Below are 15,046 nucleotides of genomic sequence, written 5' to 3' on the forward strand. Positions count from 1 at the left end.
TGGGGACGGCAGCCGCGGGGGCAGGGCGGCAGGCAAGGCCACTGTGGGCACTTGCGAGGCGTGAGCAGGGCAGCCGCATCGGGCCGAGGGCGGGTGGGCGGAGCTGGGTTGGGGAGCACTGGCCTTTGGGGGATGCAAGGACTGACGGGGACTTTCGAAAGGCTGGCTCTGGCTGGCACACTGCGGGGCTGAGGCAGGGCGGCTGGCACAGGGGGGCTGCGTCTGAGGAGACCGCGGAGACGGTGGCAGGTGATGCGAGAGCAGCGGGGCTGGAGCCGCTGGGGAGGGGTGAGGGAGAGCCGTCCAGGAGCCGGCTGGGTTTTGACCGGACGGCCTGGAACCTGCTTTCAGTCAACAGACGGCGCCTGGCCTCCCCGCCACCTCACCGCTGCGCTGGGGGTGGCCGTGACCCGGGGTCACCTGCTGACGGCGCGGCAGCCCCCACACTGCAGGCGTCCGCTGGGAGGCCCTCGCCTGCCCCTCGAGGACAGTGGACTTAGGCCACGCGTTTCGCAAGTGATCGCCACCCAGCTTGAGCCTTTCCAGCGACCCGTCCTCTGACCCCGGGGCCGCCCTCTGGGCCCAGGCCGGGGGGGTATTCCTGGCCTCGGAACAGGCCCTTTGACTACATTGCAGCCCGATGATTTCTCGGCGCACCCTGAGGTGGGGAAGGCTGTGGGAAAGGCACGCTTGGGGGACCCTCACTAAGGAGAGGGCGGGTGGAATGCTGGGAGGGCAGCCGGGACATCGGGGCTGGGCTGGGGCAGGGGCAGGGCAGGGGCAGGGGCCGGCGCTGGCTGCAGAGACACGAGTGGGGAATCCTCCATCCGGGCTGTGCTGAGGGGAGTGGTGCCCCCGGGCCTACCTCAGTCCCAGGGGCTGGGACCTGGACCATGACTGAGGCCAGACCCCGGGCCCGCAGGGGCGCTGAGAGGGCGGGTCCCGGGTTACCCGTGGGGGCAGTTCACGAGGGGCAGCGCGGCCAGACCACAGGCTGTGGCCGAGAGGAAGGGGGAGAGACGCCGGAGAGACGCCGAGCTTGCTGCAGAGCGGAGCAGAGGCGGCGGGGCGGTCAGGGGGTGTGGAGACAGTTGCTGCAGGCCACGTCTGTGCGCTGACGCAGGCGGTGTGTGAGGAGGAGGAAGTGGCGGTGCTGCCTGTGCCCGGGGACCTCGAGAAGGTGGGGGGTGTGCTTGTGGGGCAGGTCACTCCAGATGGACGTGGTCAGTTCACCACAGTCGCGGGACAGGAGGGACCCTCCTGTCCTGCCTTCGAGCTGTGGCTTGTCGGGCTTGGAGCAGAATGTGAACTGCCGTGTTCGCTTCAGGGGAGAGCAGGACTTGAAAACGTTGGACCGTTTGAGGTGCTGACTTGTCACGCGGGCAGGAACAGGGTGCTCATCCAACTTCTCTCTGCGCCCCACCACGTGCACACAGCCCCTCCCCACGCCCAAAGGCAGGCAGCCACGGAGACTGTTTCTCCCGTGATGGGCTACGGAAGATGGGCAGGTCGCTTCCAGGTGGGCGCAGCCAAAGGCAGGCCCAGCACTGCAGCTTCCCCCTCCAAGTTCCTCAAGGAGCTGCGTCTCCACCTCCCTCCTGCCCCTCCCCTCCCCTCTGAGCTGCACATCCGGCCTGGGCAAAGGGGGCTTTTGGTGCACGAAGCCCTGGCTCTGGGTGCCGCGGGGCCAGCGTAACCCGCAGTCTCCACCCAGCCTGTTGTGGTGCCCCCCCAGCAAGATGGAGCTGGGAACTGATTTGGCCCAAGGCCCCACAAGAGACTCCTGAGAGGCTGTGAACTCCCGGATGGTCCGATGACCCGCTGGTGGGGCTGTGGATGTGCAGGAGCTGTGCACCAGGGAGCCCCTGCCTCACCTGGGAGCTGACAGATGTCCTCTCACAAGCCACTTCCTCTCCCCCTCCCTCCCTCCTCTCCTCCCCTCCCTCCTCCCCTCCCTCCCTCCTCCCCTCCCTCCCTCCTCCCCTCCCTCCCTCCTCCCCTCCCTCCCTCCTCCCCTCCTCCCTCCTCCCTCCCTCCCTCCTCCCCTTCCTCCCCCCTCCCTCCCTCCCTCCTCCTCCCTCCTCCCTTCACCCCTCCTCCCCTCCTCCCTCCCCTCCCTCCTCCCCTCCCTCCTCCCCTCCCTCCTCCCCTCCCTCCTCCTCTCCCTCCCTCTCCCCTTCACTCCCTCCCCCTCCTCCCCCTCCTCCCCTTCACTCCCTCCTCCCCCTCCCCTCCCTCCTCCCCTCCCTCCCCTCCCTCCTCCCCTCCCTCCTCCCTCCCTCTTCCCTCCCTCCTCCCCTCCCTCCCTCCTCCCCCTCCCTCCTCCCTCCCTCCCCCTCCCTCCTTCCTCCCCACCTTCCTCCTCCATCCTCCTCCCTCCTCCCCTCCCTCCTCCTCCCCACCTTCCTCCTCCATCCTCCTCCCTCCTCCCCTACCTCCCCCCTCCCTCCCTCCTCCCTCCCCCCTCCTCCTCCCTCCTCCCACTCTCCTCCTCCACCCCTCCTCCTCCTCCCCTCCCTCCTCCCCTCCGTCCATCCCTCCTCCCCTCCTCCCCTGCCGCCTCCTCCCTCCCTCCTCCCTCCCCACTCTCCTCGTCCACCATCCTCCCTCCTCCCTCCCTCCTCCCCTCCCTCCTTCCCTCCCTCCCTCCTCCCCTCCCTCTTCCCTCCCTCCTCCCCACTCTCCTCCTCCACCCTCCTCCCTCCTCCCTCCTCCCCTCCCTCCTCCCCTCCGTCCATGCCTCCTCCCCTCCCTCCTCCCCTCCCTCCTCCCTCCCTCCTCCCAACTCTCCTCCTCCTCCCTCCCCCCTCCCTCCTTCCTCCCCTCCCTCCTTCCCCCCTCCTCCTTCCTCCCCTCCCTCCCTCCTCCCCTCCTCTTCCCCTCCCTCCTCCCTCCCTCCTCCTCCCTCTTCCTTCCTCCCCTCCCTCCCTCCTCCCTCCCTCCTCCCCTCCCTCTCTCCTCCCTCCTCCCCTCCTCCCTCCTCCCCTCCCTCCTCCCTCCTCCTCCCCACTCCTCCTCCTCCTTCCTCCCCTCCCCTCCCTCCTCCCCTCCCTCCTCCCCTCCCTCCTCCCTCCCTCTTCCTTCCTCCCTCCCTCCCTCCTCCCCTCCCTCTTCCCTCCCTCCTTCCCACTCTCCTCCTCTGCCCTCCTCCCTCCTCCCTTCCCCTCCCTCTTCTTCCTCTCCCTCCCTCCTCCCCTCCCCCTCCCTCCTCCTCCTCTCTCTCCCTCCCTCCCTCTTTAATGGAAAAGGTCTTACTAGTTTACAGTCGGACATCAGCATTTTTAAGCTCAGAACCTTAAATCCTGTCGCTGCGGTGAATGTCTCTGGTTATGCCTTTTCAAGATCTCACACTTTTTTAATTAAAATCTTATATTAACTTATCGCGGTCCTGCTGGTTTACAACACTGTGCACCATCTAGGGGCGCCGGCCCACACGTCTTCAGGGGTGTGTTGCTGCACCCCGCGCCCCCAGAAGCCCCCATCCCGTCCACGGCCCCTCCCCCTCTGCGACCCCCATTCTAGGGCTGATTCTGCCTGCACCTTGTCTCTTCCTTTGCTCGTAGAGCATTTTCTTATCCATCTAAGACCCTGTAATTCTGGGCCTCCCCTGGTGGCGCAGCGGTTGAGCGCTGGGTCTCTGGGCTGCGAAGCTGCCCGTGGCCTCTGCGGCGCCGGTTCGATCCCCGGCTGCTCCCCGGCCACCAAGGGGGGGGGGTGTCCCACATGGCGCGCAGACCTCTCCTGCCGCCCGCTGCTCCCCTCAGCAGTGTGCTTCGGTCCCTCTGCCTGCTCTGCTCCCCGCTCTGGCTCTGGTGAATTCTCTCACCCTCCCGCGCTTCTGACTGTACCCAGTGCTGTATAAATAAATAAATAAATCTTAAAAAAAAAATCCTGTAATTCTGGCTCTCAATGACACCGTCATCAGACAAAGGCTCGCACCCCAATCTGGGGCACAAAGAGGATAATCCAGGACGCCGAGGCCCCGGTCGGCCGTCATGGCAGCCTGCGCCGGGTGCTCGCGCCCCGGGGTGCCTGGGGAACAGGGGCCGCGGCTCGCCCGCGAACTCGGACACGGCAGCGTCCGGAGCCCAGACGGCCGCGGCCCCGCGTGCAGGGAGGCGCAGGGAGGCCGGCCTCGCGCGCTCGCCACCTAGCGGCCTCCCGCGGCACTGCGGCCTCTCCCGGCCGGGGCCCTGGGCGCCCGCGCGCTTCTCTGATCTGCAGGGTGCCTTGGAGATTTCGCAGTCTTCCCAACTTACAGCCCCGGGAACTAAGACCTACAAGACGAGAGGGGGGACAGAAGCCTCGGGCCCGAGGCGGCCTCATTTCTTCTTCTTGCAGCATGCACACCCTCACTGCACCACTCTACCCCGATGCTTCTTGTCTGCTCTCTGCAGGTTGAGACCCTGTCGCTGCCCCTAAGAGCTTCCTGAGAAGGAAGAAGTGAGAGCAGGAGGCTGGGTTATAGAAGGATGCTGCGTGGGCCGTACAGTGAAAAGTCAGAGGCGGCAGCCAGCCTTTCTGGGGCAGGGAAGACTCCCCTCAGGGGTGGTGATGGGAAGAGGAGCTTCTCCAGCAGGTAAGTCTGGGGCAGGCCCAGGCAAGGGACATTGGTGCCCAGGACAGACAGGCAGGGTGGGTCTGGCTGCCTTGCAGAGTTCAGGGTCACCAGAGCACAGAGTCAGCAGGTGGGGTGAGGGATAGACAGGAAGCAGCAGGCAGCTAAGTGAGCAGAGTGAGGGATCTCAGATGTCTGCAGAGGTGTTTAAACCAAATGTCACTGAGAATTTTCTTAAGAATGGAAGTAACATGAGCAGAGTTCTCCATTCACCTCCCACCATCGCCACTGCAGTCTCTTGCCAGACTCAGCGAACCTTTTTTTTTTTTGAAGATTCATTTATTTATGCATACAAGAGCTAGGGTACAGGCCAGAGGTGCGGGGGGTGGGGGGATTCACCAGAGACAGAGTGGGAAGCAGAACAGGCAGACTGACGAAATACACTGCTGAGGGGGGCAGCGGGCAAGTCAGGAGAGGACTGCAGCACCATGTGGGTTGCTCCCTGGCCATCTGGGGGTCAAACCACAGAGGCCGAGGATAGCTTCATAGTGCTGTGCTTAACCCCTTGTGCCACCAGGGAGGCCCTCAGCTCACCTCCTAACTGGTTCCCCTGCCTCGGCGCCCACCCCTTTGGCCAGACTTGCTGTTTGGTGCATTAACTGTCACCTGGGCAGGGGAGAATCAAAGGGCATCACGTAGATTACTGGGGGGGCCCACCAGGTGACGGCATTCTGCCTCCTCCTGATGACCAGGCGGGTCCCTACCCACTAGTGACCCTTCTTTCTACACCCCGGGCTCTGCACACAAGGCGACCCTGGGGCCCAGTGGCCTCAGTGACAGCTGCTTAGCAGGACAGTTGCTGGGTCCCATGGTGGAGATTCCCCCTTTGGGAAATGGGCCTTTCTTCCTGCAGTTCATCAGTGCAGATTTGGGGAACACAAACTCATAAATGGGGCTTGGAAATGAAGGTAAGTGGGGTTGCCCTTAAGCCTACCCCAGCCAGGACCCCTGACTCCTTTGGTTCCCCCCACCAGGGACATTGGTTCCAGCATATACAGGGCCCTGAAGACAGGTGCCGTGGCCTCACAAATGGCCATCTGGGCGGCAGCGAGTGCCAATGGCCTGGGCGTCTGGGCTCTCTCCGTCTCTCCTTGTCTCACGGGGCATTAGGGGGATACCGTGTGGGACGGTCACGTGGTCCGTGAGCATTTGCTGAGGCACCTGTGGACAGAAAGGTCAAACCCACAGCCCAAACGTGGTTCTCTTTCTGTCTGTCTGAACAAACTGACGGCCCCTGCGGATGGAAAGAATCTACCACTACCACTGTGCTGCCTCGGCCTGGACTCTCTCGGGGGGATGTGCTCCAGCGAGCCCAGTCTGGCCCCTCTTAGCAGGCACGGCATTTGGTGGTGGTGGCAGCAAGATCAACTTCGTTAAATGGGCTTCCCTGCTCCTGCGGCTGTTTTGTTCACAGTCTGTGGCGCCTGCCCCGAGGGGGTGTGCAGACTCTGGAGGGGGTGTCCCAGCAGGCAGGTTCACTGCCAGTCATGCCCCCTAAAACTACCCCACAGCCCCCTAGGCTGTGTCCTCCCTCATTCACCTGGAGGACTGCTCTCCCCAAGAGAATTCCCAGCGGTGGGATGAGTCCTTTCTCGAAGAGGGACCTGGGGACATTTCTCATAGTCACCACAGTGGAGGCAGGGAGGTTCCTGAGGTGGCAGAAGGCTCAGAGCACCAGGAATAGATTAACCTTGGACAAGAGGAGCGCGTGTCACTGAGATGGGGACTGGGAGGAGAAGGTGGGGTCAGATAAAGACAAGGGTTTCAGTAGCAGGACAAGGAGTTGGGGAAATTAAGCATCATCACTTTTTTTTTTTTTTTTTGGTACATTAGAAGCAGGGTCACCTGCTGAATGTGGGCTTCGGGAGGGTTAGGGTACAGGGAGAACACTGTGGCTGGCAATGTGAGGACTGAGCTGGTCCCCTTTGAAGTGGCTGCTTCCATGCCAAAACTTAAGGCAGGCCCTTGCCTTACAATGGGAAAAACCAGCTGTGGGGTTGACACCACAGGGTGTTAACTAGTGCTTTAATTCTCTGAGATCCTTTAGAGATAAACTTGCCATTTAAAAAACTGTGCTTTTTTCTAGAGGAACAAAGCATTGGAGGGTACAAAAGGGGCCCTGAAGTGTGGGGGAGAACCCTCCCCCACCACTGCATTAGTCCAGTTTATCAAAATGTCCATATGCAGATCGTGCTTTTAGTGTTTTATCTATGAAGTCTTCATTTAAAAGTTGCAAAAGTTTTCTCCTATCTTTTTCCTTGGATTAGGTTTAGGTCTACAGTGAGTTCATTTTTGTCTGTGGTGTCAGTTATGAATTGAGGTTCATCAGTCACAGGCTGTTGATGGAAATGTACATGGTACAATCACTGTGGAACAGTCTTAAAAAGTCACACAGTAGCATGGGATACACCCATTCTGTTCCCAGATATTTACACAAAATGAAAGCAAAATGTTCAGAGTAGCTTTATTGTAATATCCCCAAACTGGAAACAGCCCAAATAAACGTCTGTGAAGGCTTAAATAAAATTTACCCCTGTGAAGGGGTAAATAAATAGGGGTGCACCCACACAACTGAATACCACTCAGCAATAAAAGTGAGCTAACTGCCGATACCCGTAAACACCATGAGTCTCAATGTATTACACGTGAAGAGGCAGACACAAAAATTGTACATAGTGTATGTGTGATCCCATTTATATAAAACCCTAGAAGATGCAAACTAATTTGTAGTGGCAACAGGCAGACCAGTGGTGGCAGGAGGGACAAGGAGGATTACCAAGGGCTTGAGGAAATCTTGGGGTGGTGACCCTGTTCACTGTCTGGGTTCCAGAGATGATTACACGTGTGTCAAAATGTCAACTTCTAAAAAAAAAAAAAGTCAATTTCTATACTGCAAATACGTCCAGTTATTGCGTGTCAGCTCTACCTTAATAAAGTGTTAATATTGACCTGAATTAAAAAAAAGACAAAACATATAAGAAAAATTGACCTGAAAATTATATTATGGAAACAGACCCATAAAAATACACTGTTCAATTTCAATGTAATCAACTTAACCATATCAGAGATTGAAAAGGCAGGACTCTAATAGTTTTCACTTAAAACCCAACAGTTGTCGCGGAATCTGACCCCCAGGCCCTGCTTGCTTGCAGACAGACACTCTCTGACAGGTGGAAGGCTTACTTCAATTCTCAAGATGCCTCCAGTTAAAGGTCCCTCAGCAGGGACAATGAAGGCCACGATCCACCGCCCTCCCCCGCCAAGAGGTGCCTGTTCTGTGTCCCTTTTGCTGATGAGGAACCTGAGTCTCAGCTGGAAAGGTCAACCCGAGGCCCGACTCCTGCGGATTGCGCTGGGGGTGGGGTAGGGAGTCGGGGTCCAGGCAGGCCACCCCGCAGCCCCGCAGCCAAGGCCAGACTTCCTCGCTGCATGGCAGGTTCTGAGAGTTACTTCCAGGGCTTCCCGGAGCGCAGGCTGCAGGGAGCGGCCTGCTGGGGGCTGCTCCGGCGCTGGAGGAACTGATGAAAGGTGTGTGTGTCCAGCGACGAGTCTCGACTTGGGAAGATGCCGCACCTGCAGGTCAGAGCTACATGTCGGTAATAATCGGGGTGAAGGGGGGAGGGAACCGCGAGGGCGAGTCTGCCGGGCTCCGGGGACTCCCGAGGTCACTGCCGGACGCCAGCCTGGGCCCCGAGGCGGTGGTGGTGAGCGCGTCCTGCCTGCCTGCGGGCGAGAGCGAACAGGCCCGGCCTCAGGCCCCGCCCCTCATGGAAGGCCCCGCCCCATCATGCATCCGGCCCCGCCCCTCCTGACCAGGCCCCGCCCCATCCAGGTCCGCCCTGCCTTCTGGCCCCGCCCCTCCTGGCCAGGCCCCGCCCCGCCATGCCTCCGGCCCTGCCCCTCCTGGCCAGGCCCCGCCCCTCCAGGTCCGCCCTGCCTTCTGGCCCCGCCCCTCCTGGCCAGGCCCCGCCCCGCCATGCCTCCGGCCCAGCCCCTCCCCTCCAGGCCCCGTCCCTCAAGGGCCGCCCTGCCTTCTGGCCCCGCCCCTCCTGGCCAGGCCCCGCCTACTCCGGGTTAGACCCCGCTTCTCCCAGCTTGGCCCCGCCCCTTCAGGCCCCGCTCCGCTCCTCGGTCCCGCCCGCGCCCGGATCGAAAGCCGCGGCGCGATCGGCCTCTCGGCGCTCGCTTGCTCCGGCCTGGCCCGGCGCGGTTACGGCGCGGCGCGGGTCTTTGCGCGCGGGCCGGTCCCCCCGTGGAGCATGGAGGCGCCCGGGGCCGCCGCGGCTGGGGACGTCTCCCTGCACAACTTCAGCGCGAGGCTGTGGGAGCAGCTCGTCCACTTCCACGTCATGCGGCTGACGGACTCGCTCTTCCTGTGGGTGGGGGCCACGCCGCACCTGCGCAACCTCGCCGTGGCCATGTGCAACCGCTACGTGAGTGCCGCGGGCGGGCTGGGGCGCCGGGGGGGGCTCCCCAAGGGGGGCTGGGCGTGAGAGGGGAACGCGGGGTTCCCTGAGAGGGCCTGGGGGAGGTGGACGCGGGGGTCCCTGAGAGGGGCTGGGCGTGGAGGAGGGCCCCGGAGGGGCTGTGGTGCGATGGGGAAGGACTGTGTGGGGCGGGGGCTAAAGGGGCGGGAGGGAGGCATGGGGGCGTCAGTAGGGGGTGGGGGGCCTCTGGGCGGGATGGTGACTGTAGTGTCTGGGCGCTGGGCTAGGGCGGCTACTGGAAGGGGCCACAGGTGTGCCGGGTGCCCGCCTGGAGTCTGTGGCTTGCGGTCCCTGTTCTGCAGGTCTCTGGGTCCATGGCACCTTCGGGGCTCTCCAGAATAATTCCTGTGATAATAGGGAACTGGGGAGTAGATCTGGGCCGCAGCACCTGGAGGGGCGTGGTCAGGCAGGCCAGCCTTGGGTTCCTCGGGCAGGCCCCCTGGTAGCACTCCCCTCTCCCCCTGGGGCCCTCACTCCTCGCTGTCTCCAGCACCTCTGCTGGCTCCTGCTCTCCAGACTTTCTGTACGCTCCCCCACCCCCACCCCTTAGCTGCCCTGCCCTGCCTCTGCTGACACTTCTGTTCCCTGAACTTGCAACTCCTTCTCCACGTGGAAGTCAACAGGCCCACACGAGACTAATTCAAGACCTCACTCTCTTTCTAAGGCGAGTCTGGAGGTTGCTTAAGACCAGGATCCATCATGGTTGATTCCACACTCTGCCTAGTTTTGTTTTAGATATTTTAAATGCACCACTTTATCTTTTTCCTTACCATTCTATGCTTACTAGTTCCTACTCATGCTTTTTTGCTTGAAATCTATTAATACAACTTTATAAATTTTAAGAAAATAAAGTAGCATTTGCTCCATTTATTTTTCTTTTTGAAACAAAAATTTCCCGTTCTGATGTTTTACGAGTATCTCTGTTTCCTCCCCCATCCCGTGTGTCCCCTCTCCCTTTCTCCCTCCTTCCTCTTTAACTCCAAAGCCCTCACTGCCTTTAATAGTTTTTGTAAATATTTTACTTTATCGAATTGTCTGTAATATAAATGTGCAGTTTTGGGTTTTATCATTGTGACTTGCTTTACTGCATGTCATTCTTTGGACGCCTCCCATCTAGCTTACACGCTGCACTTCATCTTTCCTCCAGATTGAATATATTCCATAGTGTGTTGAAACCCAACTTTTGATTTCTTCCCTCAGACCCTTTCCCCCACAGCCGGCCCAGTCTCTGGTCACCCTTGATTCCTCTCTGCCCACTGTGTTCCACCAGCCAGTGTCAGCATGTCCGTGCCCAGGCGGCGCTGCTGTCAGTCACAGCACAGCGGGACTCCAGCTCTTCCTCCTCCTGCTCCAGGTCTCCCAGGGCCAGGTGGGAGCACTTCCTCCTCCTTGGCCATTCCCCATGCTCCCTGCATTTCCTGGAACTGCTCTACAGGATGGCACAAACAGGCTTAAGATAGATTTATTCTTGAAGTTCTGGGGGCCAGAAGCCTGAACTCAAGGTGTGGCCCCTTGGCTCCAGGGCTGGCACCTCTGCACCTCTTGAGAGCTCATCCCAGGCCCCCTCCTAGCCTCTGGTCTGTGCTGGCACCTCCATTACCTCAGTCTCTGCTCTGTGCATCTCCTCTTACAGGGGCACCCATCATAATAGATTTAGGTCTTCCCTAGCATGACCTCATCTTAACATACATCCAAAGTTTATCTGCACAAGACCCCTTTTCCAGATAAAATCACACTCACAGATGTTAGGGGTGAGGCTGGGGGTGTATTTTTTTGGAGGCTACACATTGCTGCCCAGCTCTCCATGGGACAACCAGCTGCCCTTAGAGACTGGCCGCCTTCTGCTCCAGACCCTTCAAGGGGTCAACTCAGAGCACAGACCCGAGACTTCCTGATGACCCCCAGGCCTATCACCTGGTAGGACTTTCTTGCTCCTTGGGCCCTGCCCGCTCACTGGCCTCTAGCTCACTGGCCGCGCTGCCATGCCAGTCACACCCCTCTCTAGGTCATTGTCAGTCTCCTCCCTGGTCTGGTGGGGGGGGGGTGTGGTAGTGGTGGTGAGGTCTGTGTTCTGTGCTTGGCAGCTGCTCATTTAATCTTTGTTGAATAAGTGGGCCGCCCTCTTCCTCCCCAGGACTCCAGTACCCTGCAGCCAGTCAGGAAGCAAGGACTGTAATAGAGGGGCTCCCCCCAGGGGTGGCGGGAAGCCAGTGAACCATCAGGTGGGACCTGACCTGGCTGATGCCTCAGGAAGGAGCTGGCCTCTGAGAGTGACTCCTGGTGTCCTCCAGCAGGGCCCCTCTCCTGCCTTCTCCCCTCTTCCTGGTCTTTTCCTGGGTAGGGTTTTTCTTTCCTTTCCTTTCTGGTGGGTGTCAGCAGGTGGGTCCCTACTTTCCAGGTATTTCCTTGGAGGTGGGGAAGGGAAAAGTCTTGGGTGGGGGAGGGGTGCCCTCAGCTGCCTTCTGTCCTATGAAGGTTCCTGTCCCCATGGGTGACACAGGCCACGGGCCGCTGCTTGGGTAACTTTCCACTTCTCCCGTGTGGCTCTGGCGGTTTGACCACTTGGTAGCTGTAGCCCCCAGAAGGCCGTATTTTCTTGACTGGAAGGTCACATGCCACCAAGGAACAGGAACAGGAAAAGGGGACAGTGTCAGTTGTCAGACCTGTGGGAAGTTGAGTCCCCCCCATGGCCACATCATGTGCCTGATGTGGCCCTCCGGGGACAGAGGACTGGGTTGGCTGGAGATGGAGGTGCAGGCCCTACAGCTTAAGGCAGGAAGCCCTGGATTCCTGCAGAATGGGCCGGGATGTCCGCGGTCATTGGAAGATTACGTCTAGATTTCATGAGATCCACATTTATTTTAGTCTTACTGCTTTTTGTCTGAAATGAGGATCGGTCAAGTGCTTTGAGAAGTTTTTATTTGTTATTCGGATGCTGATGGCTGGTGGCTAATAGGGTCCTTACTGACCCCGAGGAGTCCAGAAAACCTCCAAGGGAATGGAGCCCTGTGTTCTCTTGCTGGCCCAGATGAGGAGATCAAGCTGCCTGCCTGGACAACCTCCAGGGGAGGGAGCCCTGTGTTTTCTCACCAGTCTAGATGAGGTGATCAGACCACCTGCCTTTTCAGGCTCATGTGTCCTCCCAGGCCAGAGGGACTCAAAGTGCGGTCACCCGGAGCCGTGACTGGCTGCTGCTTGTCCTCCTTTGTGTCCTTACTGCTCATGATGTTGCCCTTCGCCCCGCAGTGGCGTTTCCCAGGCTAGCACAAGCTAATTCCAGCTTGTGAATTCCGTTCTGGAAGGCACCATGGCACCAGAGCCAGCCTCTCCGCCTGCCCCGCCCAGGCCCTCACGAGCCTGTGGTCAGCCTCCTGCTGGTCACTCTTGGTGAACGTGTCTGACTTCCCGGAGCTGCGCGCACAGGCTCAGGAGTTGGGCTGGCCGTTCTCTGGGGAAGTGCCTCACCTTCTTTGTTTTGCTTTCAGGACCCAATCCCAGTGTCCACCTCCCTCCTCGGCGACACGTCTGACACCACCTCCACCGGCCTTGCCCAACGCTTAGGTATGTATCCGGCCGGCCTGCCTTGTGGACCCACCAGAGAGAGCGAGCGAGCGAGCGAGCGAGCGGCTGGCTGTGCAGGGCACGCACAGACATCTGTGTGTGGGTCGCCCTAAGGGGGGAGTGTCATGCCCACCACTGTCTCAGGCAGCATGGTCCCAAGGGACCACTGTGTGGGGTGTCCAGGCTGCTGGTGATGGGAACTGCTCCTACCTGAGGGCCCGTTACCGCCCCAGGAGTGCATGACAGGAGTGCAGGTGGGGCCTGGCTGCCTCCATATGGCATTGTCAGAGCTTGGGGGAGAGTATGGTGCAGGGCGGGTACTGAGCGGGACACAGGCGGAGGCCCTGCCTCCATGCCAGCATGCTTCCTGTCAGCGCTCAGGGGCCAGGCAAAGGTGTCGGCCCTTGCATGTGAGGCTGGGCCGGCTCAGGGTGCCCAGAGACGCTGAGGGATGGGGAGTCCCTCTCCAGTCTTGGCTTTGGAGTCCCGACTGTGCTGGGGGTATATGGCCAGCAGCCTTGACCTTGAAGCACTCAGGTCAAGGTTGTGCTGACCATCCTGATCCCTTGTGCGTGGGTGCCTACCATGCTCATCCACAGCACTTTTCACTCAGCATTTTTCTCATGTGGTTTACACCCACTTATAATAACCCACAGTACACTGAAGCAGAACTGCTGTGAAGACAGATACCCCGGCCAGCTTATTAAGGTCGTATATTGAGGAAGGGCCTGCTCTGGCCTATGTGGGTACAAGCTGGCAGCGCTCGGCCCTTCCCGCCAAGGCAGGCACATGAGAGGCGAGTGCAGTGTCAGCAGTGTGCTGGGCGGGAACAGTGAGAGGCTGTCTGGCCCACCTGTGCCCTGGGGCCATTGCAAGCCTGGGGCTGGGCCTTGCAGTGCTAACCATGGCCAATGGTGAGACAGGGAGTGAGGGGAGAGAGGTGTCTCTTACAGAAGATGGAAGGAGGTTGGAGAAGGGGAGTTAGAGTTGCCCCAGAAGGCTTGGAGCATTTGGTGTGGGTGGGGTCCTCTTCGCTGCGCTCTTGCTCTGCTGGGCGGACGATGCCCACACAGTGTTTCTTCCTGTAAGGCGCCATCTTAGCAAGTAGAGCGGCTAAATTGATGTGACCACCCTTGGCACAGGGAATTTCCTGCTGCTGCAGAAGGGCAGGGGGAGTGGGGTGTCACGGGACAGACGCTGGCCTCCCCTCTGCTCACTGCGCCCCCTTTACTTAGGGTCACCGGCAGCGTGTTTGTGTGTGTGTGTGTGTGTGTGTGTGTGTCTGTCTGTCTGTCTGTCTGTGGTGGGGTCAGGGCTCTGGGGTGTAGGTGTCCCCCCTCTGCCCCGGGTGGGAAATTACCATAGATTCCTGGACATTGCCTCTTGCCTGCCAGCCTTTCTGGTTCAGGGGTCCCTGTTAGTGTGGCTGACGGGGGACTATATTTGAAGAGCTGTTCTTCAGAGGCCCCCAGATGGGCCCATGCACCCGCCATGAAGTTGGGACGGGGAGTTTGTCATCTCCCTGGAGCCGGGTGTCCCCATCGGGTGTGGGGCTGCAGTCACGTGTCTGCATTTGCTCCTTTCAGCCAGGAAGACCAACAAGCAGGTGTTCGTCAGCTACAACCTTCAGAACACAGACAGCACCTTCGCGCTGCTGGTGGAGAACAGGATCAAGGAGGAGATGGAGGCTTTCCCGGAGAAGTTCTAGCTGTGGGAGAAGCGGGGCATGTGGTCTATGTCCCACCTGCGTTTAAATAAACGGGTTGAATTTCACCATCAGCAGGTCAGTGTGTTCGCATTTTTTGTCTTTGGCGGGTTCATCTCACTTCCCCCCTCCCCCCGCAGCATGTGTGGTGGCCCCGGGACGGATGAGGGGCCGTGCTGTGCTTCCTCAGGGGCTGCTCAGAGCCACAGCGGGGCTCCCAGCAGGATGCAGTCAGGGGCGAATTTAATAACCCAGCAAAGGCTTCCATCAGCAGGACTGTGGTGTCCGTCCCGTGGCTGACCTCCCCTTGTGCACCAGGAGGGTGGTCGTGTGGGGCCCTCCCTGGGGTGTGAGCTCACCTCACTGTTGCTGTAGGATGAAATGCGCAGACAGGACTTGCAAACCCTCACTGCCCCGGGCAAGTGTCAGCTGTGGTTCTAGCAACTTTACTTCTGTGGCTCCAGGTGCTCGGGCTCCTCCCTGCTTCCCTGCAGTTCCTCCTCCCTCCTGCCAGGTCCCTGCTTTGCCCCGTCAGCCTCCGCCTCTCCGCGTGGTGAATTCAGCCTCTGGCACCGCATGCTTCCTTCCGATCCTTCCTCCCTTTTCCAGAGTTACTATTTCATGGGCCAGAGGCTGCTCATCCTGGAGCCTGACTTCTGTGGAGTTGCAAAGCTC

At 59.8% G+C, this 15,046-nt stretch overlaps 1 protein-coding gene across 1 annotated transcript; it reads left to right on the forward strand.

Annotated features, from left to right (window-relative positions):
• Positions 1 to 8,845: 8,845 nt before the first annotated feature.
• Positions 8,846 to 14,449, forward strand: PSMG4 (proteasome assembly chaperone 4). Its single transcript, XM_037519189.2, has 3 exons — positions 8,846 to 9,051; positions 12,591 to 12,666; positions 14,253 to 14,449. The coding sequence occupies exons 1-3, from the start codon at positions 8,878 to 8,880 to the stop codon at positions 14,372 to 14,374; spliced, it is 372 nt and encodes a 123-aa protein (XP_037375086.1). The 5' UTR covers positions 8,846 to 8,877; the 3' UTR covers positions 14,375 to 14,449.
• The last annotated feature ends 597 nt before the right edge of the window (positions 14,450 to 15,046 follow it).

Source organism: Talpa occidentalis, unplaced genomic scaffold (assembly GCF_014898055.3).
Source record: "Talpa occidentalis isolate TD23 unplaced genomic scaffold, MPIMG_talOcc4v2.1 talOcc4.2, whole genome shotgun sequence".
NCBI classification, from domain to species: domain Eukaryota; kingdom Metazoa; phylum Chordata; class Mammalia; order Eulipotyphla; family Talpidae; genus Talpa; species Talpa occidentalis.

Bases quoted from the DNA above. Each gene is read 5' to 3' on its own strand.
- PSMG4 (XM_037519189.2), top strand. From the start codon at position 8,878: ATGGAGGCGCCCGGGGCCGCCGCGGCTGGGGACGTCTCCCTGCACAAC. The intron at 9,052-12,590 runs GTGAGTGCCGCG...TTTTGCTTTCAG, and splicing joins TGGCCATGTGCAACCGCTAC to GACCCAATCCCAGTGTCCAC. The intron at 12,667-14,252 runs GTATGTATCCGG...TGCTCCTTTCAG, and splicing joins CGGCCTTGCCCAACGCTTAG to CCAGGAAGACCAACAAGCAG.